This window comes from Diabrotica undecimpunctata, chromosome 10 (assembly GCF_040954645.1).
Source record: "Diabrotica undecimpunctata isolate CICGRU chromosome 10, icDiaUnde3, whole genome shotgun sequence".
In the NCBI taxonomy this organism is placed as follows: Eukaryota; Metazoa; Arthropoda; class Insecta; order Coleoptera; family Chrysomelidae; genus Diabrotica; species Diabrotica undecimpunctata.
Window position 1 is genome coordinate 61,969,776 of NC_092812.1, and position 26,442 is coordinate 61,996,217.

The following is a 26,442-nucleotide window of genomic DNA, read 5'->3' on the forward strand; positions in this document are numbered from 1 at the left end:
CATAAAGTCGATAATTAACCTCATGGCTATGATCTTTTTCAACGTCTTACCTGAAAATACTGTTACCAATATCTCTGTAACGAGATCTTTCAAAATATCCCAACATTGGAAAATCAGTTTGCTTTGCAAAATATGTTTTGACAATTTTATTAGAGATTAGGGGTATGTGATCGCGAGAGTTTTCGAAGAGAAGGAATATGAACGAATTAAATCGGTTAACATTGTAATAGATTTTTTGGTACCTTTAACAATTGAGATGATGAAAGTGTTTGCGTCAAGTTGGCTGTGCCAAATTTCTCTTTTGTGTATACAATTATTTCCTTTAAAGTTATTTGCACGTTATCAAATTTTGACGTTGACATTTTCGCGTAGGGTTGTCCTTATTGTCAGGATAGTAAAGAATGTAGGAAATTATAAAATAGTAGTGTCATTGATGACGTGGATTAATTTTAAAGGAAACAATTTCGGTTTTACTGCAGATTCAACAATATCTTTTTCTTTAAGATAACCTGTAAGGTTTGTTTTGCTGTAGTTTTTATACTATAAGTAATAATTTTACCACGTTTTTTATATTTTGATTGAAGTCTTGACTTGATGTGTAGAGCTACAATCGGAATACCATCAAGAAAATTGAAAAAATATCTCACGATCTCATATCACTTGACAGGACGTCATATTTTTATCAACATATTCCTCTACTTATTTTATAAATTAACCCCTTTATTTTAGGGTATTTTACACATGGCCTAACTGTTTAAAATATTGTTATATTTAACAACATTGTATCCACATAGCACAAAAAAATTTCGTTGAAATCCAAAGAAATTTTGTTCGATTAGGAATAAAGCTGATTTACAAATTGAAAACTATAATCTTCATTTCCTAGATGAAAAGCTTGATAATGTTTGGTATTAGCACAGAACATCAATCTTATATAGAAACTTTTTTTTGGCTATATTGAAAAAGCAAACATCGAGAATTACCGACCAATATCCTTGCTCTCACATCTGTATAAATTACTAACTAAAATCATAACCAACCGCCTAACACATAAGCTCGATTTCTATCAACCTATCGAGCAGGCTGGATTCAGAAAACATTTTAGTACCATAGACCACTTGCACACCGTAAGAAAGAAAGCATTCGATTCCATCGAATTATGGGCAGTGCTTGAATCTCTAGAAAATGCACGTATAGATTCAAGATACACTAACATAATTAAAAACATATATGAAAATGCCACCATGCAGATAAAGCTGGACGAAAGCACAAAAACTAATCCCATAAGACTACAACGGGGAGTAAGACAAGGAGACACCATCTCTCCCAAACTATTTACCCTTGCTCTAGAAGACATTTTTAAGAAACTAGAATGGAACAATAAGGGTATCAACGTCGACGGATCATACTTAAACCACTTGCGATTCGCAGATGACATAGTTTTAATAGCCGATAATATCCAAGAACGAAATGATATGTTACAACAATTAAATGCAGTTTCAGGAGCGGTAGGCTTAAAAATGAACTACAGCAAAACAAAAATACTGAGCCGAGACCAGACAAATATAACAATACAAAATCATACCATAGAAAATGTTGAACATTATGTATATCTAGGTCATGTTATCAAACTAGGAAAACCAAATCAAGATGCTGAAATTAAAAGAAGAACACAACTGGCATGGGGCGCTTTCGGCAAATTAGCATATATCTTGAAAAACACCTCCATTCCTATAAACTTAAAGAAAAAGGTGTATAACACATGCATACTACCAGTTTGTACTTACGGCTTGGAGACAGTAGCCCTTACAAAAAAATCTGCTAAAAAATTAGAAACAACGCAAAGAGCAATGGAACGAATCATGCTTGGAATATCACTAAGAGACAAGATTAGAAACACCGAGATAAGACGTAGAACGAAGATTAGGGATATTGTGGAAGAAATTGCAAAAATGAAATGGCGCTGGGCAGGTCACGTAGCCCGATATAATGACAACAGGTGGACACGGAGAATTCTAGAATGGAGACCAAGGACAACAACAAGAAGCACGGGAAGACCTCAAAAAAGATGGGTAGATGACCTAAGAACAGTGGCAGGCAAACAGTGGATTAGATTGGCGCAAGATAGAGAAAGATGGAAACAATTGGGAGAGACCTACATTCAGGGGTGGATGGAAAATGGTTGACAAAGAAGAAGAAGAAGAAGGAAAATCAGTCCCCTCAAATAACTCCTTCAGACTCGATTCAATTTACACAAGAACAGGGAGAGATTGGTTTTCTATGGTTTCCTAATCTAATTGCATTCCCATCCTGTAACTAGGCGAGGAACTAGCCACAGCCAACGTCCACTAAAGAAAGTCAAAACAATTCTCAAAGTAATCGCTCCGTCTTTGGATGCATGTGGCATTTTTATTAACGGGCCAACGCGAAGGAATCTATATGTTACGAGCAATGTCCGAAATTGGACAATCCTAGCATTGTACGGAAAATGTTGTCCACTTCTAGCATTGCACCCCTTTACTGTACAGTCTCCGAAATAGACATGAATATCGGACTTTGTATAAAAGAATTGCTGTACAATGTTCGAATTGCAATAAGTAGCGATGCGTCAAAATTTGGGAGAATATGACAGATATCGATTCATATCGATTTTTACGATTATTCCCCATTTGTTATTAACGACAAAGAAACATCAATTGAGGTTATAAATCCATAATTAACCAGCGTTTTTGACTTTTGGATTCGTAGAATTAAATTATTTTATATAATCATACATATTAAAATACTCTTGAAAATCTAAGATGTTTTACAAACATCTTCCCTATATTATAGTGATGTATCTATCTCTTGAAGCTTTGAAATGTTTCACTAACAATATCTCTATTGTAGAACAATTTCTTCTTCGATTAGATTTTTCAATTTTTGATTTGGTGTGTCGCTTGTCAATAATAATCGATTCGAACCGATGAGCGTTTCGACAATTATTTTGATTATTTCGGACATTGTACATTTTGGGGGTACAATGCTAGAAGTGGACAATAATTTGTGTACAATGTTAGGATTGTCCAATTTCGGGCTTTGCTCGTAACATATACAAAGTTGACATTTAATTTCATAGTTTGTAGTTTGGTTTGATGCTGATTTTATTAAGTAGTAGACAGACTTAGGGAATCAGTAATAATGACAGGATTTTTGATACTATTTTCTAACACGAAATATATTGTATTGGTTAACTCGACTGTGTAAATGGATGTTAATTTGGGGAGTTTACTTAATATTTTTGTTTTATTACACATACATGCTGCTCCCACTCCCTCTATAGTTTAAGAGGCTTCGGTATATATAAGATTAGCTCACGCTTTCTCTATAGTTTTTAGAGGCATCGGTATATATAAATTATGGTTACTGCATGTCTTGAGTTCTTGAAGGACATATTGACATAATGCTTTGGGATGTTTATCTGCTTTTTTATGTATGGAGAGTTTGGTATTGATAGTAGGGATGGAAACAGTCGAAGGAGGAACAGTGTTGACATTTGGTAAACAATAAATATCTGAAAATTTGAATTCAAGTTCATTGAAGTATCTATAAACCCTTTCATAAAAAGGAAAGTCAAGCCTAACATGATTTGTAAAAATATTCCTAAAACGGTCTGAATTTACGTAGAGGCTAACAGGATTCAGATAATTTGTTTGTATTGTAGCGAGATTAAATAAAACGAGCGGTTCGAATTTATATAAATATATTTATTTATAATATATATATATATATATATATATATATATATATATTAAATGGCCAATGGCCATATGGCCTAGGAGGACAAATTCGTTGAACTTCCCGTGCTCGAATCGGTATCAAATAAAGTGTTATGATCATTTCGGCCTATCCCAGCCTCATCAGACACTTGGGCTGATACAAATTCAAACTGGGAAAGTCCAACGAATGTCTCCCAAAACTTCACTACAACAGTAGTTAGCTTACAAAGGCGCCACCTGCTTTGGCGGCCGTGAACGAAAACGATATGATAATATCGTTTTCTGTATCCTTTGCGCTATGCGAAATGTGTAAAAGATAAAATCTTTTAGCGAAAGCCGCTATCGCTTTATTAAATTAAATGGCCAAATATATGGCCTAGGAGGACAAATTCGTTGAACTTCCCGTGCTGAATTGTATCAGCCCAAGTGTTTGATGAGGCTGGGATAGGCCGAAATGATCATAACACTTTATTGATACCGATTCGAGCACGGGAAGTTCAACGAATTTGTCCTCCTAGGCCATATATTTGGCCATTTAATTTAATAAAGCGATAGCGGCTTTCGCTAAAAGATTTTATCTTTTACATATATATATATATATATATACATATATATATATATATATATATATATATATATATATACATATATATATATATATATATATATATATATATAAAAGTTATTATGTACTAGAATTTTCTGGAGTAGTCCACCTCTAATTCGCCTCTTTTTCGGGTCGATCTCTCCCGCGCTCGATATCGCTGGAAGCTTCTAGTCGCTTTCGAGATGCAACCGTTACATGGGCCACGCCGAATGCATGTTCGTAACAGTATTGATGCCGCATGTTAGTGATAGTTGTGCACCAACTTTCAGATGATGATCCCAAGCGAAGACTAGAATTCTGTGAAAATATGTCCAATCAAATTAACCAACAGCCAGATTACATAAAAACTACTTGTTCCTCAATGGAAATGTTAACACACATAATGCGAGGTATTGGAATGACACAAATTCTCACGTCTTTCGTGAAAGCCACACTCAATTTCCAGAAAAAGTAAATATCTGGACAGGTATTTTGGAAAACCACATAGTTGGGCCGCTTTTCTCAATGCTAACTTAATCGGTGAATTTTATTGGAGAGGTTATAAAACGAAATTGAGCCGTTAATTCTTGAAATTCTGGAAGATAATCCAGATGAATTCAGCAACTTGAAAATATCGTGTCAACAAGTGATGCTCCTGCACACTATTATGGTGCAATAAGAGGTTACGTAAATGAAGAATATCGTGGTAAATAGGATGTTGGAGCACATTTTGAACACTTTAATTTATTCATCAAAATCAGCTTAAACCCAAACAAAATTAGTAAGATTGAATAAGGTCCCATTTAATATTATCGGCGACAGTAGCTCTGTAAAGTCATCTATGACTATTACATCACCTGTTATGACTAGTTCAGAAGCCTACGATCTTTTATTTCCCCCTTCAAATTTCACTACTTTATGTATAAAAGATACGAGAGGGGAGGGGATTTTTGGCTAGCACTGTATACGAATTATTGTGGAAACTAAATGTGATGTGACTGTGTGATGGTGATGTTGATATTTCCTTAAGGGACTAATGCGTCTTAATAATATAAATAATAAATTCTACAATACTACAGCCATTCTTCGGCTTAACTATTCGCTTGTTCTACTTTTGAGCCAATTTTACGATAATTATAGTTTATTCAAATACATTTCAGACAATTCTACGTTGTTCGTTAATAGTAAAAACTTTAACCACTATCATATTATAATTATACCGGTTTCAGTACGGTTTTGCTGTAATATTAAGATAGTTTCGTTGTAGAACAATGTTTGGAGACAATAAAATAGCCACTTGAGCTTAAGTTGGAATTTTGGTGACACTTTCTGTATGTTGTAAACCAATCTTAATGTTAATTGTGTGTTCTGTAATTGCTGTCGTGTAGACCCAAGTAGAGGTGAATTCGTCTGGAATTATTAGTTCAGTAGAAACAAATATGCAGTGTGAATAAAAAACCGATTTCAATAATTCAAATTTTCTGTTTCTTTCCTTCTTTTCAATACGACACAGTTTGGCTGTCGTTTCTTATATTTTATCGTCATATTTTAAAAAATGGAACAGAAACGATCATTCTCTGAGTAACCAACATTATATGAGGGAAATATGAAAAAAAAACGGTAAAAACATGGTAATCCGATGAAAGAGGTGACTAATTAGTGATCAGTAAACAAAAAACAAATATTAAGTTAGGATAGAGATTTTGAATGTGCGGAAGTCAAACGAGGAACGGTTGATAAAAGTTTACTACTTCATTATTTTATTTCCTTTAACTGATGAACATAGAATATCCAGAAGATTTCGCCTTCCGTCTCTTGTCCATGGTCCTCCTCCAGGTACCTTGGGGTCTACCTCTCATTCTCGCTCCTTGTTCATTCCAGCTCACAGCTATCTTTTTAATCTTCACTTCTACATTATCTTATCTACAAGCTTATCTACATTTTAGCACTCGTTTGTCTTATTACTCACTCCAATTCTTCGTTTGAAATGGTCTCGGGCTAACAAATATTGATGATTTGCCTGAGACTAAGATTGATAAACACTTAAAGGTGTGATGTTATTTTTCTATTTACTTTACAGATTTCACAAGCGTACAACAGAACAGGCCTAAAGTTGGTGTTGTAAGATGCGAAGATTGCTGCATAGAACCTCATCTTCTCTCTCTTATGAGTATTTATTTTAAGATTAATTCTGCAACTTCATATTCTTTCCTTAATGTATTGTTTTAGTTCGGTAAACAAAGTCCTACAGGTGACCTGTTAAATTCCACTGAATTTCCCTTGTATAGTTTTTTGTAACCTTCATCATAGCAGCGTCCATCATTAACAAAAAGAAAGTGCTTGACTCCAGCATTCATGGTGATAGCATTTGACAGCTTGCCTGATGTAAAACTCGACATTGAAATCCTTCATATATGTTCATTATAATGTTGAAGACAAAGCAGAGAACATTATGCTTTCTAACTATGTTGGGCAAAACTGTTACACAGCTACAAAAAAAGCAAATTTTTGGCACGGGTTTAAAAATATTATTTGGCGATTTCAATGCTAAAGTATAGACTACAAGTCCATGGGACATTTTTAATGGATTATTTGACTCAGCATCAATCACATATACTTTCTTTTTTTTGTGCCCTGCTTGATTATCGGGCGTTGCCTATCAAATTGGCTATACTAATTTTTTTGATGGCAGCTCAACAAAATGGGGGGTTCAAATTAAGGATTGCGCCATAGATTTCTCACCCCTCTTCCAGCTAAAATGTACGGCGTTCCAAAAAAATGTATTCAAATGCAATTTGCTTTCATACGCATGCAGCAGCGCGGAAAAGCTGCTCTCCATATATAATAAACTCTAAATAGATAAAATTACATATTTCAATATCTAATTCAATATTTAAAGTCCCGCGTGCATCCCTAAAAATTATAATAAAATGATGGCACATCCTAAAGTAAAACGTTCCGGCAGCAAATAGGGCTTTGTTTTTCGCAAATAGGATTTGTCCACGGTCTCCAGAAACATTTAAAAAATAAAAATATAAAACGTGCAGTAAAGCTCAATATATACAAGACCTTAATAAGACCGGTTTTGATGTATGGGGCTGAAACGTGGACCTTATCTCAAAATAATGAAAGACTTCTTGGTATTTTTGAGAGAAAAATTCTTAGAAAGATTTTTGGGGCCATAAATGAAAATGGGCTATGACATTGAAGATACACCTTTGAACTATATCAGTTATACACCGATCCAGATATTGTGAAATTCGTTAAAGTGCAGAGACTAAGATGTGCTTGACACATTGCTAGGATGTCAGATCATGAATACACAAAGAGATTAACATTTTCAAAATCACAGGGCACAAGAAGCAGAGGACGACCACGAAGGAGATGGATTGATGATGTGGAAGAATACCTACAGATTCTAATGATCAGAAGATGGAGAGAAGTTGCCAGGAATCGACAGGAGTGGCAACTTCTTTGTGAGCAGGCCAAGATCCGCAACGGATTATCGAGCCACTTATGATGATGACTATTTCAGGGGAACACGATTAAAGGTTAGAAATATTAGAATAGGGTCTTATAATCTTGGAAGTATTACAAGTAAGCAAGACTATGGAGATAGTAGATGTACTTAAAAGAAGGATGGTACAAATTGCTTTCATTCAAGACACGAGGTGGAACCGGCAAATCGCGAGAGAACTAAGTAAAGGATAAAAAATGGGGCATGTAGAGAAAATTAACACTAGGAATAGAGTTGGTATAATTGATAATAACGAGTGATACGATAAGTAGAAATTGAAACAACGAGTGACATAATAAAAGAAGTGAAATTTTTACTTAATAATGAAGGTACTAGACAAGGTAACAAAAGTATCACCAAAACAGGCTTTGTAAAGTAGAAAGAATAGTATAAAGTAGAACATAACGCTTGAAGAGTTCGAAGTAAAGAATCGGTAAAATAAATATTAAAAAAATTAAAAAACCGATTCCGAAAAATAAGTCAGTTTCAACAAATCGGATCATTAAAAAGAACGATTTGGCCCATTTCGACTTGAAGTTCAAAACCATATAACCATGAATCATTTAACTCTCTTGTTAGGTAATTGAAATGCTGCCTACGTAAACTTGACTAAAACAAATTTCTAGTTTCAGATAAAACGGAAATGGAAATGAAGCCAATCTCTTTTGTAAATGAATCACAAGACAATCCTTAAAAAATTGTAATGCATAAATATTATACAAACGAAACGGTTAGACAATAAGAACACCTTTTTTATGTTTAAGGGTCGGGTTTAGAAAAATATATTTATCTAAGACAAAAAATTATACAGGATCAAGTTGAAATTAAAAAAAAATTAAATCAATTTCTTACTAAGAAGTAAAAACGGTTAGGGGTCCTAGAAATTAATGAAATCGTTTTAAGCAAGGTACTGAATTTAATATTAAAATATTTGCCAAACATTTTTTCCGGATTCTTGGATTTCCAAGATCAAGTGAGTATAGCAAACAGAGCCACACAGGTTGCCCGAATGAAACAATATGGAGAAATAAAAATATCGGGAAAGAAATGAAAGGCAGAATTTACAAATCAGTCATCAGACCAATAATTACAAACGCGGGAGAAACTCGACCTGACACAGAGAGGACAAAAAGAATGTTAGAAACAGCGGAGATGACAACACTTAAAAAAATTGATGGGAAAACACTAGACTACATTATAATGCACAGCCTAGGTTTGGCGTGATTGGTTGGTGGGTGGGTCCCAATTTAAAAATTGGCGGGTTTCATGTTTATTAAAATGACAATTGAGGTATCTCTCTTAGGTTATTAATTTAACTTAGAAAAATTATAATAATTTTATATTTATTTTATCTTTTGGGACTTTGAAATATTTTCAGCCCGAAAATAACTTACGACGTATTTTGTTAACAGTATTTTCTCTTTTAGGGACTTCGAAAATATTTCGAATATTTTATTTCTTTTTCAGGTTAAAAATAACTTTATTTTTCTGATATTTATATACTGTTTTGGGACTTTGAAACATTTTTACTATAAAAATAACTTAGTATTATTTTTACTTTTCAGGTCTTTTTCGACTTAGAAAATTTTTAATACGAAATTTGTGAATAACTTTTTATTTGTTTATATTTTGTTGCATGTCTTTGTTGATTAGTCCCGGAGGCACTACGACAGATACAAATTTCACATTTTCAGGAAAATCTGACAATTTTAAATAACTTTTGTTTCCCGAAATTTTTGGCTTAGAAAAATTTTCACTTTTTTTCAAATTTTACTTTTTTTTGCTTTTTGCATTAAGTAGTCTTAGGTGTCATAACTAACTACCTTCTTTTACAGATTCTTAGTTCTAAGTCTAATTAACACTTTATTTTCAGATTCTTAGTATTAAGATTTCTAACCCCTTTCTTTACAGATTCTTAGTTATAATACTAATCAACTTTTATTGCAAATTCTTACTTGTAATAAACATTCAATTGTATTTTAATAAAGGTATTTTTCCCGCTAGCTATGGTTCATATATAACCTATATGTCCACGGACCGTGATCCCTATATGCTCCGGTCCAACATAGCTATGGATCGTGTGACTGGACCACCTGCCCTCATTCCCGAGGGTCAAATCCAGCGACAATTAGTAATATGTAGTAAAATTTCATAAAATATATGCATAAATGCTTAGTTTAGGCCTGAATTCTAAAGCTGTCTTAAGTAATGATGTTATAATGATGTTATATTTGTAGGCTTTTATATTAGAATTGTATTTTTAAATCGGGATGTACTGGGTCCTAGGCGAGGTTATATCGGCCTCCCTCCTTTGATTTCCCAGATTTTTAATAAAGAATAAAGACATTTTAAACATAGCCGTTTAGTGTTTTATTTGGTTTGCAATAGTTATTTCCAGTAAACCTCTGCTTCATTTTGTTGACAATGACATTTTTTCATAGTACTCGATTCACAATATATCTTTTTATTATCCTACATTTGTGGTGAAATCTAACATAATTCAGTGTTCTAAAAAATGAAAATGGATAAATGTCAATTTGGATTTATGCAAGGAGGCAGGTCTACATCAGCAATTTTTATTATAAAACAGCTAATTTAACAATTTAGAGTGAAAGAGATAGACTTGCACATAGTATTATTAATCTTGAGAAACCATATGATGAAGTTATCAGAAACCTACTGTGGCAGAGATTTAGTAGGAAAGGAGTGCCGGCTGAATATGTGAGTGGAGTATGAGCAAGTAACAACTATAATAGCGTTAGAACTACTATATATAGTTAGAATAACTATTATAGTGTTAGAACGATACAATTGTAGGTGAAACTGGCCAATTTTGTGTGAAAATAGGGCTTCATCTGGGTTTCGCCCATATTTATTCTCATTTGTGCTGGATTAGATAACAACTGAACCTCCTTGGTATAGAGTAGCGCAGACAGGTCCTTAATGAAAAATGATTAAAATTAAGTTGGATACAAACAAAATATTTAGAATATTCTTTTAAAGATGATATTTCAAGTCCAGATAGAGTAGTTGGCTTGAATAGACAAGAACTCACAAAAGATGATAATTTTCGGCTTTTAGGATCGGAATTACCGTTTTATTTATCATACTTCAATTAAAGGTAAAGGAAAGAGGCAAATTGAATGATGTGTGATAAAAAAGTTACCAAGAAAACTAAAAGGTAATTGTATAGGACTGCTTTTAGACCAGCTATGATGTATGGTACTGAATGTAGGGCAGTAAAAAAGGGGATGAACAGAAATTGCATGTTTCTGAAAAACCATAATCTCAGAGAAAAGGTGGAGAGGTACTTAGTCCCTGGAAGAGAAAGAAAGAAAGAAAAGTTTACAGGAAAATAATTACAGAAGCCGATCCCATATAGAGAAAGCTAACGAGAATAATAATGTTAATGAATGTTCTAGAAATAAAAATAATAAGAACCTCTAAATCTTAATAAAAAAAATTACCTAATCAAAAAAATTAAAACAATATCTATATATCTAATAAAAAAAAGCATCACTAGCATATCAAAATAAAAAAAACACAAGTCAGAATTTAATTTTACCTACATAAACTCAAAAGAAAAAATAATTACATTTCTAATAAAACTGTAATAGCCAGCTTAATCCTAAAATGTGAATATCATCCGCTTTGTACCAATACCACAGTATATTGCTACTCTGTATATTGCTAATAAATTCTTTAGCGATACACTGTGTCACAATACCTCAATTGTCATTTTAATAAACATGAAACCCGCCAATTTTTAAATTGGGACCCACCCACCAACCAATCACGCCAAACCTAGGCTGTGCATTATAATGTAGTCTGAAAACACTATGGGACAGAGCTAGAAGTACAGATATATGACGTAGATGCAAGGTGGAGAACATCAAGAACTGGGTAAGAAATAGAAGAGTAGAATAGAACAATCATATAAGCCGAATGACAACAAATAGAGTAAAGACGGCAAGAGACGGTTACCAAATAGGATCAGTAAGACGGTATAAGACGATCAGTAGGCAGACCAAGTAAACGATGGAAAGACAACTTACTTTAGGCACATTGAAAAACAAATAGAGTCAAGTCTATATAAAAGGAGAAGAAGATTTTTACTTCCAAAATAAGTTTAACAAATCTATAATTTTTTGGTGCACCTACGTTACCAACAGATAATACATTTTTAACTACGTTCCCACACATTTTAACTACAAAGAAATGTTTCCGTATTAACGATTTTATGTTTTTTTTTTAATATTTCTTAAAGGAAATAGTGAGGTAACCGACCTACTGTTAACTTAAAATGGTCGAGATTTATTGAAAAGGCTGAATGCGTATCTTAACAAATAGTTTTATGTCTTTTTCAATTCTTTATCTTCATTTTATGAAATAGCTCACGAATTAAAGGGGTCTGAAGGGATTATCATCACTTACCTACACCTGCCAGGTAGCTGAAAGTTGATATAAGAGATAACCCTTTTCCGATCTACAATTTGTATCTCAAGAATGTAGATGAGCGTTAACATTTACAAGGGAGTACAACTCTAGAAGAAAGTATAAGCTTACACTTGAATTCCTCTAGAAGAATTGACGAAGAAAGGTTATTAATTATTTAATAAGTAGACAATCATTAATAATACATATATATATATATATATATATATATATATATATATATATATATATTCTTTTTTATTGCTTAAACTAGTTCTTTGAATGTGTTGCTTGTGTGAGTCCATTTCAAATAGGTAAAAAGAAATAAAATAAGACTTACAATCAATTTAATTTTACTACCAAAACGACCGGTTTCGCTTTCTACACTTTGCAAAGCATCTTAAGGTCAAACGATGCAAAGTAAATTAAATGCTGAAATTATAAAAAGCCCATATTAGGGTGCTGTCCTGTCTTATAAAGATAAAGATAAAAATTACAGTAATTATGCCAATATTACATGTCTGTGTTTATTAATATGAATAAAATAAATTAAGAAGACAAAGTAAAAACTCACAAATTGGTATGAGATAATCTATTGAATTGTAATAAATTAGTAAAAAAAAATACTACTTACATCCCGGTACAAGAATTATTAGTTAATGATTCGGGAAACATAGTTCAAATATCCTGTATTGCTGATGATTATCTTTATAAGACAGCACCCTAATTTAATTTACTTTATACCGTTTGACCCGAAGAAGCTTTGCAAACTGTAGAAAGTGAAACCGGTCGTTTTGGTAGTAAAATTAAATTGATTGTGAGTAAGTCTTATTTTATTTCTTTTTACCTATTTAAAGTTGTTATATTTATTTTGCTTTATCTCCCTTATATTTTTCTCCGTCTGCGTTGTGACCTTTGGGCAATGCGTCGCGTACAATGGGTGTACGTTATGAAGTTAATGGGAGGGGGTAAATGCTCTACAAAACTGGAACAAATCGGCTAAGGTAGGTTAACCCTAAAAGAAGAGTCCCTTGTCGTCCAGGTTGGAGGTTGAGACGTAAGACCAGTCCCATTGCTCTAATAAAAAATAAACCTATTTCTAGTAGAGTTGAAAACGGATGAACATGACCAACGAAAGAGAAATATAACTTTTGGTACCTGGACTATTAAAATACTACGTACTACAGTTATAGACGAGTTTAGATGCTTTAAAACAAACAGGTTGTAACTAAACATATAGGCAGGGGAAGGGAATATATACAATGGTGTAAATAAGGACCACAGAGCAAAGGTAATGGACAATCATGATAGCCTTGTTAGTCTGAAAACCATAACATATGCTAAAGAACACGGAATAATTCTTCTTACCATACAACCACACACGTCGCATAAGCTCCAGGCGTTAGACAGGAGTGTATTTGGTCTTCTCAAGAGTTTTTATAATACTGCCTGTGATACTTGGATGGTGACCCACCCAGGAAGGACAATTACAATATACGAAGTCAGAGGATGCTTAGCTTACGCTTTCCCCGTAGCTTTTACTCCATGTAATATTGAGAGTGTATTCAGAGTTACGGGTATATGGCCTTTCAATTCCAATATTTTTACCGATAAAGATTTTATGTCAGCGTATGTTACTGATCGCGAAGATCCGGAAAACAATTCCACTTTATCTCAGTTTGACGTTAAACAACCAGCCATAGATAACAATAACCAATCCTCCACTTCTACTGGCACTGTCACCACCCCTGAAATAATTAGAGCAAATTCCTCAACTGGATCGATTTCACATAATCAACAACTACGACGAACACTAACAAAGGATAACAACCAGCCCTCTACTTCTACTGGCTGTTTCACCACACCTCAAATAATTAGATCACATCCTGTAAATGGAGATACTTCACAAAATGAACAGCATAACAAACATCAATAGAGCACAATAGCCAGACTTTTACTTCTGTCACTTTTACTAGCCCAGAAATGATCAGACCTCATCCTAAAGCCTAAAATTCTCACAGCTACGCCAAAAAAACTTGCGCCTGAAGCTGAATTTAGGGCCAAAGAAGAGAAAAAATTAGAAAAAGAGCAAAGGGCCAAAGTAAGAGCACTAAAAAAATAACTAGACAAAAACCTAGAGATTTGAGGGAATTTTCCAGTTCGGGAGGACAGTGACATTATATTACCATCGTCAGAGTCTGAATATGATCCTAATGATAAAATGCAAGTAGAGACAGATACTGAATGTGAATCAGAAGCAGTTGAGTTTGAATTGAGTGTGAAAGATTGGGTGATTGTAAGCTTTGTCTCCGAAAGAAACTTAGTGCATCGTTATGTATGATAGATAACGGGAAAAAAAGAACGAGGATTTTAAATTCAAATTTGCCCAATAAAGGGATGACAAAACCTCTAAGGGACTAGAAAAGAAAGACATGGGTGGAGTCGCACGTAACCAAATTTAAAAAAAGTTACCAAGCCTGAATTTTAGGAGCTACAGTAAGCGCATACGATGTTTTGTCTTTCCTAAATCACTAAGGATATTCAATATTCAGTAATCATTTTGTTTTTCACTTTTATGAGTATAATTTTCTGCCAGAGTGTGTATATTTTTAATAATATTATTTGTTATAAGTAATGACTGAGTAAAGTTAGTTTTCAGCATCCAATTTTTCGTTTTATTTTAATATCGTAAATCTGGGAAGGCATAATCAAGTCACCCATACACAAGGATCAAGTCTCCCGAAGTACGGGGAGACATAATTAGTTTGTGATAAATTTAAAATGTTCCACTAAATTATCAAGGTTATAGAGCGGTTGTAAAAAAAGTCAAACTGGTAAAACTTTTAACAAACGTCTATCAGAACACAAAAGGGCTTTTAATAATCAAAAAACAAATTCTACGTATGAATTTCACCTTCTAGACCATAATCATTCGTTTAATGAATAATTTCAAATTTTTTACATTCAAAATAAAGGTCTTAAACTGTCTTTATTAGGATCTATAGAAATTAACAAATTAAATTAAAAAATAGAGACATAATTCTGGATGACCAACTTGAGCTTGAGTTCTCTCCTCCTGAATTTATTCAGTTGAAGATTATACAGTGTAAACGCATAACAAAAATAGATCACTTGAGAAAGGCACTCTGCCGAAACAGCTGTGTTGATAATAAATTATAATAAATTTTGTTGAAGTGTTGAAAACAAAAGTTTTCAGTGTTTTATTATTAGATAAAGTGAATTTTCATCAAGTTACAATCAAAAAAAAAAAATATCCAATGTTAGACAAGACAATCGAAAATACAACCAAGAACAAATCGAACATACCATTGAGAACAATAGAGGTATGAAAGTATTGAGAAAAAGACTAACAACGGGGACAAGGCAGATAATAAAGAGTAAAAATAGAAATGGTCATCTTACAACCAACAGAGAGGAAACCTTTAAAATAGTTGAAGACTTCTACAAATTGCTGTGCACAAGCCAACGCAAAGCAAATAGCAGAGAAGATCAAGTACCAGAAATATTAACAAGGAAAAAGGGCATTCTCCAACAAGGATCAGAACTACTACCGGAAATCACAATAGACGCAATAAATCTAGCCATAAGAAAAGCTAAAAATAACAAATCTCCAGGCGAAGATTGTGAAGTTACTAATGCAATCAAAATCGGAGGCACTTGCCTCGTTAAGAAAATAAAAAACCTTTCTAACATGTGCCTTTTGGACTGTAATATACTCGACAAATGGCACAATGCTAAGGTAATTCTATTGTACAAAAAAGAAGATCCCCATGAAGCTTTTTAGCCACCTATACAAACTCCTTACAACAATAGTAACGAATCGTCTTGAGAAAAAAACTTGATATTAACCAGCCAATAGAGCAAGCGGGATCTAGTACCGGATTTGGAACAAATGATCACTTACAGAGCTTTAAAACGGTAATAGAAAAGACTATCGAATACAATCGACCATTCGTTCTGGCTTTTGTAAATTTCCATAAAGCCTTTGATACGGTAGAATTTGACAGAATCCTGGAAGCACTAATAGCATGCCGCATTGACTACCGATATACAATACCGGTGAAACTACATAAAAACACGGATCATATCCCAATCGATAGAGGAGTCCGACAGGGTGATACCTTATCGCCTAAACTGTTTACCGCAGTACTAGAATATGCTTGTAAAAAACTTAACTGGGAAGAGAAAGGCTTGAACATTGACGGTAGAAGATTAACAAATTTGAAATTCGCAGACGACATAGTTTTGTTCTCGGACAACCGGCTAGTGTGTGCCAGTGGGTCTTAAAATAAACATCTCCAAAACAAAATTCATGTCAAACCTAGTACCTAGCGGAAATATTAATATTAGAGACAATGGAGTAAAGCTGGTAGAAAAATACATATAATCCGAAATATATTTCGGAAAATACCAGGGAGATACATGGATGAGATCAAGATGTGGAAGACATGTGAAGAATCAAAAATACAAGAAGGGATGCAATTCAATACGATGACATTGTGGGGAGGGGGGGTGTCAAATACAGATACTTTCAGAAGGGGGCCACCAAAAATAATACTGAATAGAACCATAGAAAGGAAAAGAAGAAAGAGAAGGTAACGATTACGATGGATAAAAGACATTTAAAATTACAATAATAATATAAATATAAACAATTTGAAAATAAATCATTAAATAGAAAAGCTTGGAGAAAAATTAGCAACAAAGTCATCAACTAGAGTTTTACAGCTACTAGTATGTACACGCACATTATATATGTAAGGAAAATTTTCGTTAGGGAATAACCCATCATTTTTCACATATACTTAGGTATATTTCTTCTCTGAAGAGTTCTAAAAAAAAGTAATCCGATGTTAAGAACGAAACCGCTCACACAAGAACCACATTAATCGAATTTATTGCAAACTTTCCAAAGTAAAAAAGAAAAAAAAATAATGTAGACACATAAAACTTTTATATCAACAAAAACACTGAACCTTTAAAAGGCAAAGAACACGAAAACATACAGATTAATCTCCAGTTTAAAGATAATGCGGACTTTTTATATGCTTTTGTCACCATTTTTTATCCCGGTGGTCTCCGAAAAGCATATTGATTACACTTAGGTGGCCAGATAATTAGATGCAGAAGCCCCGGAGGTAATAGAAGTAGTTAAATATGTGCTTGATGATTTTATTGCTCTAAATGTATAAGTACCGTTTGACTAATTCGTTTAAGTCCCTAAAATAGGATGGATTAAATTCAACAGTAGAGCCAGTTGCGCACGATTCGAAGGAGATAGATGTATATAATCCGCATACTAGTCTGTAAGAATAATTTATTAAGATTCTGTTTTGTTCTATTATTTTTTGGATTAGTTTTACTAGTTTTTTGGTGAGATCTGGTCCTCCGTACTTTAGGAGTTCGTTCGTTATTCTGTCATCTCCTGGTGATTTTCTATTTTTGTGTTTTGTTATGTTTGAATATTAGAAATTATTATGATGAAGTATTTGGTGGTTTAATTGAAGTGGTGTTAGAACTAGTGCATAACAATATTGTTGCTTGTTTCTAAAACATACTTCTCTGATTTTGTATAACCTTATTTTAGGAATTTTCTTATTATTTCGTCATTAATAATATTAAATAAAACAAGTTTTAATTTGTCCTTCCTCCTAGATTAAAAATCTGACCCTATAGATGCTCACAGATAGCTGGTAAATGGTATTCTAGAAAAAACCTTCAGTGATAAGCCAATCGCCGGCGCTCGGTCCACAGCGACATTCGACATCTAAATTTTTCAGTAGAAACCTAAGACTGGTGAAAACACTGAATCTTTCTTTGGAATATCAATTACTTTTCATTTCCGAAAAAAATAAAGTTTTCTAGAATTTTTACCAATTTATTCTAAGTCTTCTAAATATGTGAATTTCTTTTCTTGTTTGTTAATTGTCAGTTCTACTTTTACCTTATATTTTTGTAACGATAAGACTACCAAAGAGAATTGAAGTACTATTGTAAAAATAATACCTCAATCAACCATGGGAGCTTATCGTCTATACCTTGCCTAGCTCAGTATCTCAAGGGTGAGTTCGTCTTGTCTTAAACTAGGGATTGAACCTGAGTTCTCAGTTGATAGCAAATAAGACAAATTTTAACCAAACATATTTATTTAAATGAATAAAAAAACAATAATTAACCCTGCCAAAGCTTAACAGTTAGTAAGTGTTACTTATTGCTTCGATGGGCTGCTTGTGTGTTCTAGCTGTTGGGTCCTCCAATTAGAATTTGTGGCTTCTGGAGAGCTGCAGTCACACGTGGCTGTATGTCCTGACCAATTATTGAACTCCAAATAAGGTGGTTGATATAAAGCCAATAAATCCAATAAACCAATGAAATGTCCAATAAAAATAAACTGTCCAGTAAACCAATAAAGTTTTGATACGTCCAATAAACTAAAAGATAAGGAACAACTCGCATTAGAAACACATCAAAAAGAAAGGTTTAACTTCCTTGCCATCTTACAAAATTACACTTAAACAAATAGCGTATGGCAAGGATAAAATGAAATATGAATGTTACTACTTAGTTAAATTCTGTTAAAGAGTCCTAATGCATATATCAGAAAAAAATGTGCTTTCGAAAGAAAGTAAGGTTACAAATATTGGAAATGTGGTCAGAATTATAGAATAAATATCACAATGAAAGTACTTACCCCAAGAGAATTTGTAGACCATAAAAATGAGTCTTATAATAATTTTTGCCTTCTTTTATAAATTTCAAAAAGAGGCAAAAAATAATCCCACTACAGAAAAGTTGTTTTGACAGAAAGTGGGAGACTGAATGAAGTTAGCACAGATGTCATAGAATGTTGCTATAGATATCATGACACTAGCTTGTCAGTCAACACGGAACAGAATAGTCTGCCGAACAAAAGTGAGAGGGCGAATATTTATTCTATGGGACAGAAAGAGAGAAAAAAAATAAAGACAGAGGAAGAAGAGAAAAACAGAGGGCGCCAACTATTTTTATAAATAAAAAAATAGTAAAAATTAAACTGAAGATAAAGAAATTAATAAATTGATAAAGAAATTAAAATGAAATAATTATTAAAATATAAATTAATAGAGATGTGACGTTTATAACGTTACAATATGTCTTTTGTCCTGTCATTCGTTGTGTTTTAGTCAAGTTGTTACGTTTAATATAATATATTGGAAGTTAATTGAGCAGCAAGTTAGCAATTTCAACACTTTTTTTTTTCGTTTTTTATAGAGGCGTTTAATTTCACTTAGATCTTTTCGTAGATCAGTCTTTATAATGTTAATACGTTGGCGTGTTGAGGAGGTACTGCGGAATTTGTCTGTTTTAGTATATGAATGATATCTTTCAAGTGATAAAAATCAAATAGTTCTATTAAATATATTAAACATATAGACAGGTTTACAAAACTCATTATCATCAAAAAAATTATCAGACAACTGATAATTTTGTCAAAACGGATAAAACAAAATGGACAAAACGTATTGTCGAATGGAGACCAATACAAGAAGCACTGCGGAGCAGGGGACGCCCACCAACTAGACGGACTGATGACCTGAAGCGTGTTAACAATAACTGGATGCAAGCCCTACAAGACAGAGACATATGGAAAGAGCTGAGGGAGACCTATGTCCAGCGGTGAACGCATACAGGTTGATGATGATGATGTTGATGATGATAATAAGAAAGATTTCATACCTACGGCATATTCTTCGAGAAGACCGGTACAGAATATTTCAACTTATCTTGAAAGGTAAAATCAAGGACCGCAGACGAATTGGAAAGAACATGTTATGGCTCAAGAATTTACGAATATGTAGTTTTGCACAACAATTTTGATTAGCTGAATACCGTGAAAAATTCGCCAATGTAATTTCGAATGTTGGGGAAACTTAATATGGCACCGAAAGAAGAAGATACCTAGAATCTATATACCTTATACTTCTTGATTTTGTTTTTAATTTTTGTTAAGAATACGATTTTAATTTGTATAAAATGTTTTATTTCAGTTACTTGTCCGTTTCTAACTGTATTACCAAATGTAGAAATCAATATATTGGTTTATGAGTGTATTATTAAAAAAAGTTAAAATAGAAAAATGCATGAGAAGAACTATAAGGGATGAATACTAAACGCCCCCCCCCCCCCTATTTCTTACGTATTTCTTCAAAGTGCCTAATCTATCTAAGCATAATAGTAGTTTGCCTTAGTTGTCTGTCAAACATCCGACAATTGTGCTTGTATGTACAAACCTAGAAGCTGCTTCTTTAACTTTTTTGTGCTTATTGTACAAATTGTGTTTTTGTTGCAATAGCTCTATTTCCGTACTGTTAGCCATATGACCTTAGCTGTTTTGATTGATTATTTAATCGTTTTGTCTATCCTTCTGTATGATGTAGCCTGATCTTTGAACTGTCGTCTCTCCTCCATTATATATAAAATTTCGTTTGTCATCCTGGACTTTTTTTTCAGTTTTGGTGGTTTCAGGATTTTCTCTTGTATGTCTTCTGCAACTCTAAGCAATTTTTCAAGCTATTGGTCTGTTTACTCCGCTTGAATAACAGTATTCAAGTTACACTGTATATATAACCGGTTTCACCAACGTAATCTAAGTAAAATTTTAGGTAAGTGTTGCTTAGTCAAAAAAATTTCGTTACTTAACTAAGAAAAAACTTAAATTATCCAAGATACCAACTTTAAAAAATTGTCGGAAATTCTTAACCTGTTGACTCTTATTAATGAAGAAACAACAAAAGAAAGAAGAAATTTAACCTCACTTACATGTCAATATGTATGGCAGATGACGAATTTCAATGCATGCTTCAAGTTAAAATTTTTTGCTTAAGTCGTCATTGTAGGTGACTTAAGCTTGAGCAAAAATATCTGTACTTAAGTAAATATTTTTAGTTGGTGTAACGAAACTCAACGGACTGAAGTATAAATTATTTCTTAAGATCAAATTTTCACTTAAATCACGTTGGTGGAACTAGCAATGACAGTGTGTTTTACACTCTGTTTTGCGTGTTCGTGGTTTAGTAGCCTCATGTCGTATTTTGGGTTCACACTACTACGTATTAAAATATTCATTCATCGTACTCCTGTTAAAATAGTAGGTAAATCAAGCGACGCTTCTGATCTATACACACAAAATTCGGAAAGTTCACGAGAACAGGTAGATACAATTTTATTGGTAAGTCGTTGACTACAAAACATTTGTTTTTATTGGACTTGAATGACATTTATCACTGAAATCGCTGATGAAGTAGTTTTAGTTTCGAAATAACTGGTTCATAAGTAATAGTATTGCAGTAACCATTTTCTTTCACAAATCCCCGTGCTCGTTTTAATAGTGGTTAATATAATATGTTGAATCACTCGGGCAGTCAACACAGCCACAGTCGGAAGTTGTTGACCCTTGAAGCCCACTCTTCGGAAGGATTATTTTGATCTACTCGTTACGGTTTTGAAAGAATCTATACATGACATCGGTTGGTATCTATATTCCAGTTCATAATGTGGGATAGCAAATCCTCTTATTGTAAAATAGGGTTTCTCGGTACAATAAGAGATGTTATATGATATATTCATATTCATATATGAATAATATAGAAAAAATAACAAAAAAAAATTAAATATATACTCTACTCGCTCGCTTAACCTTTTTCGTAACTTACTGAGATTATTTTGATTTTTCTGACCAGTTTTTAGTATTTCATTAAGTCATAACTTTTATATTCAATACAATTCTGCATTTAAACTACTTTCCTAGCCCCTGAGACATGGCACAAATCCTAACAATCCTTAAACCTAGAAAAAAGCCAGAAAATGTATCTTCCTACCGGCGTGTAAGTCTTCTGCCTATGCTCAACAAAATCTTAGAGAAGATGGATGACTGGCTAACCAAATAAACAAAGACTTAAACGCAAAAAGATATTGTTCAGCTGCTTTACTTGATATATCAGACGTTCTGTAAGGTTTGGTACATAGAACTGCAAATAAGACTAAAGAAGCTCCTACTCTATCCTCATTTCCAGCTTTTAAAATTTTACCTGGAAAATAGACACTTTTTGGTAAAACAAGTAACTACCTACATTGAGATAGATTCTATATATTCAGGCATCCCGGAAAGAGCGCCCTTGGCCCAATACTATATCTATTATATACAGCGAGCAATAACAACAAGAACCACTATACTAGCAACGTATGTAGATGATACTGCTTTTTTGGCATCCCACACAGATCCATCATGAGCCTCAAGAAATTTCCAATGAAACCTATGGAACTCAAAATGGAATTCAGCAATGGTTAAAAATATGGCACATCAAATCTAATGGAACTAAATCGCTTCACGTCACATTTATAGTCTAACAAGCTATCTAAGAGAGTCATGAATATTTAGCTCAACGCAGCGGGGTGCTTTTGTTCCGAGGTGTAAAATTCCATAAACAAGAGATATACTTGTTTTATGAAATGACCCCTTGTTTATGTAATTTTACACCTCTAACAATACCACCACGCTGAGTTGAATATTAATGAGTCTCTTAGATAGCTTGTTAGACTATATGCTACTTGTCCTCCTGTATATATTGACAATTGTCAACTTCCTAAATCCGAAGATGCCAAATATCGCGACATGCATTTAGAGCGCCCCTAACTTGGGAAAAACATATATTCACCAAACCATAAGTAATATGTATTGGCTCAAAAATTGTCCTTAGAGAACAAGGTTTTATTATACAAGTATATACAATATAAATATCTAATAAATATTCCAAAATAAGATGCTGCGTGAAGGATAGTCAATGCGTCATATTATGTTTCTAACGAGGTGATTCAACATCCCTCTAGAATCCGTCATAGAAACCATACAACAGTTTAGTGCGAAATACAGTAAAAAAGGGCTTGAGGATCCTAATCTGCTGGCAAGACAATTACATGTGCACAACGTTTCCGAAATGAACGATTACTGCTGTCCGACCTGCCTTCAGGTCTCAATCAAACTGAGTGAAGTGTATTCAGACTAATAAAACCAAAATGTTAGATTAGTTTCAAGAAGGTTACTGGAGTAACTCTCCACATGTCAGTCATCATTATCAGCCAGCCCTTTGCGTCCACCGCTGGACATAGGCCTCCCTCAGTTTTGTCCATTGTGCTCTATTTTGAGCACTTTTCATACAATTTCTTGACATTGTCTTGAGATCGGCAGTCCAACGAGTAGAGGGCCTTGCTCTACTTCTTTTGTCTAACCTCGGCCTCCACTCAAGCAAACTCTTCGTCCATCTTTCATCGCTGATTAGGGCGACGAGTCCGGCCCAGTTCCATTTCAGTGTGGCAATTCGGGAAATTACATCGGTAACTCCTGTTCTTTGTCTTCAGTCTTCATTTCTACCTCAGTCACGAAGTGATATACTCAGTATTGACCTATCCATTTTCTCTGGGCTATTTGCAGCGTTTTAGAAGTTGTAGCTATCAATGTTTCGGCACCATAGGTCATCACAGGCAACACACAATGTTTTACGTTTTAAAGAAATTGGTATATCGCTTTTAAAGATGTCTTTGAGTTTTCCATAAGCTGTCCATGCTAGGTTTATTCTTCTTCGTAGTTCGCATGTTTGGTTGTCTCTTGCAATCTTTATTTTATATCTTTATTATCTGACTTGTCCCCGTTTTTATTCTTTTTCTCAATACTTTCATACTTCTATTGTTCTCAATGGTATGTTTGATTGGTTCTTGGTTGTATTTTCGAGTGTCTTGTCTAACAGCTTTGGATATTTCTTTATTTAATTTTTGTAGGCTTTAGTTTCTGTCTACTCACGTGTCAGTATAATTAACAAAATAAGTGCTTATTGCCCTTATGGACAAATTGCTGTACCAAATGGAGTTAAATAAAAAATAAAATATTACAAAGGGTTTCGTTGTGTTAAACTGTGGTGAAGATCAGATTGCTTAAACGGCCCAATCTAATGTAAATCTAAACTTTACTTACTTCAAACGATCAAATGAATCACACTGTATACATAAACTATGATACCAAAATACCACCAATAATATTATCTAGGTAGCGTTTTTTTTTATAAAGTGTGGTCTAAGCTCAAGTAAGTGCTACTGAACTCATAACTGCAATATAATGATTATTGATTTACTCAAAGATAAGGCTGTAGCGTAAGTAAAGGGCTGGACGGACTTGTTCCAAAAGAAGACCTAATTTCGCCCTACTGACATTAATGCTATATGCATATATAATCATCTGCAGCGGGCTAGCAATATTCACTCAAGTTAATGAGAAAGCAGGAGTTCCCAGAAAGTAATATAATATTGATGTAAAGCTGAAACCCTGGGACATCCGATATAACCTTTCTTGGTCAGGGAGGTATTATAATAAAGTGCAATTTATTAAAAATTTAAAGAAAGAAATAACTCTGTAAAAGTCAAAGAAACGTAGATTTTCGTGAAATAATAAACTAGAACATTTCCTTTAGAGAATAACATATAAGATATGAGATAAGATTATTTATAACAGTAGGCTAACTGGATTAAAAAAGAAGACAAAATCACAGATCTGGAAAACGAACCTGACGAATCATGCAAAGAAAAGCAAAACATACAGTCAGATCTTATTAAAATAATTAAAAACATACATAGCAGAAACAACAATTTAGACCAGAATTAACAAGAAATAACCTGAGTCTCATTAAACCCTCGTCTGTTCTCGTTATCCCGTTCTCGAGCAGAACCAAAGCAACGTGAGAATACGCATACGGAACTTTAATCACATGCTAAAGCACCTCAGATAAATAAATAATACTCAGATACCACATGCCGATACCGCAAAATATTTAGGTATAATACATTATACGCTAGGCTACTCTGGAAGGCCCATGTTAAATAGAAAAGAGAACAGTTTAACATTAACTAAAAAAATGCCTTTGAGAAGTTTTTGAGATGTGGGTTTTTCGAAGAATACTGAAGGTCTCTTGGACAGAGCACGTGACCAACAACGAGGTGCTAAGAAGAATGGGTACTGAGAGAGAACTCCTAAATATTGTAAAAAACAGAAAAACGAGTTATCTTGGACATATTTAGAGAGGAGAAAAAATTCAACTTTCTACGACTTATAATGGAAGGGAAAGTGGAAAGAAGAAGAGGTCCAGGAAGAAGAAAATGCTCCTGGTTGAAGAATGTAAGAGACTGGACAGGCATGGACACACATTCCATGTGTGTCCTTCAGTAATGGAGAAGGCACCTTAAGAAGAAAAAAAAATGCATTGGCCATTGGGAAGACAATTTACCCCGTCAATAACCAAAACCTATATGGACATATGGCATCCAACCGTGGGGTTGTAGTAGTAAGAGTAATTTAGACATCATCCGGCGATTCCAAAACAAAGTGCTAAGGAGCATTGTCAAGGCGCCTTGGTACTATAGGAACAATGACCTCCATAGGGACCTAGAAATGGATATTGTTAAAAAGACCATTGAAAAATTAGCCAAGAGTAACGAACAACGACTTCTCCAACACGTCAATGTTGAGGCCATCCAGCTCCTTGACAACACGGATCTGGCTAGAAGACTCAATAGGAAGAAAATCTTCGAGTAAGTTAAGTGAAAATCAGAGAATAGTTCAAGTGTTGGTACAAGTTATTATTTGTGCAATAAATTAACAAAACCTAAGGGAGACCGAATTTGCCCTTAGTCTTAAGTTTTTGGTAATAATTTAGGCTAAAAATAATTTTTTATTGATTATATTATTTAATCAAATTGCAATGTTCTTAAGCATCTTCTTGGTGTTTTTAAGTAAAAAAATACTTAGGAATACTGATGGTATAGATAATTTCTTTCATCTGTTGACTCTATAAAGAGTAGTGACTTTATGTCTCAATCGCACGGATCGTAGTTCTCCATCCTTACCTTTCTTGCTAGGGCAACTTCACGTAGGCCATGGCCAATAATTCCTCTGGCTTGATTAACCTACCATGTAGGAGACTTTCCTCGAGGTCGTTTACATTACTTTTATTCTCGATGATCAGTATGGACATACAGTAGCGAAAACTGTTTAACAAATAGGTAAATCCAACAGAAAAGTGAGCTGTTATAAATATACAATCTAT

At 33.7% G+C, this 26,442-nt stretch overlaps 2 protein-coding genes across 2 annotated transcripts in view; one reads left to right on the plus strand and one right to left on the minus strand.

Moving 5' to 3' along the window:
- LOC140452069 (semaphorin-1A-like) overlaps positions 1 to 26,442 on the minus strand; it is a 559,254-nt gene that overhangs the window by 461,686 nt on the left and 71,126 nt on the right. The window lies entirely within an intron of this gene.
- Positions 15,642 to 16,100, plus strand: LOC140451732 (uncharacterized). Its single transcript, XM_072545575.1, has one exon. It carries the CDS (start codon positions 15,642 to 15,644, stop codon positions 16,098 to 16,100), a length of 459 nt encoding a protein of 152 aa, XP_072401676.1.

What these genes read in the sequence shown, in the direction of transcription:
- LOC140451732 (XM_072545575.1), top strand. Translation starts at nt 15,642, where the DNA reads ATGAAAGTATTGAGAAAAAGACTAACAACGGGGACAAGGCAGATAATA.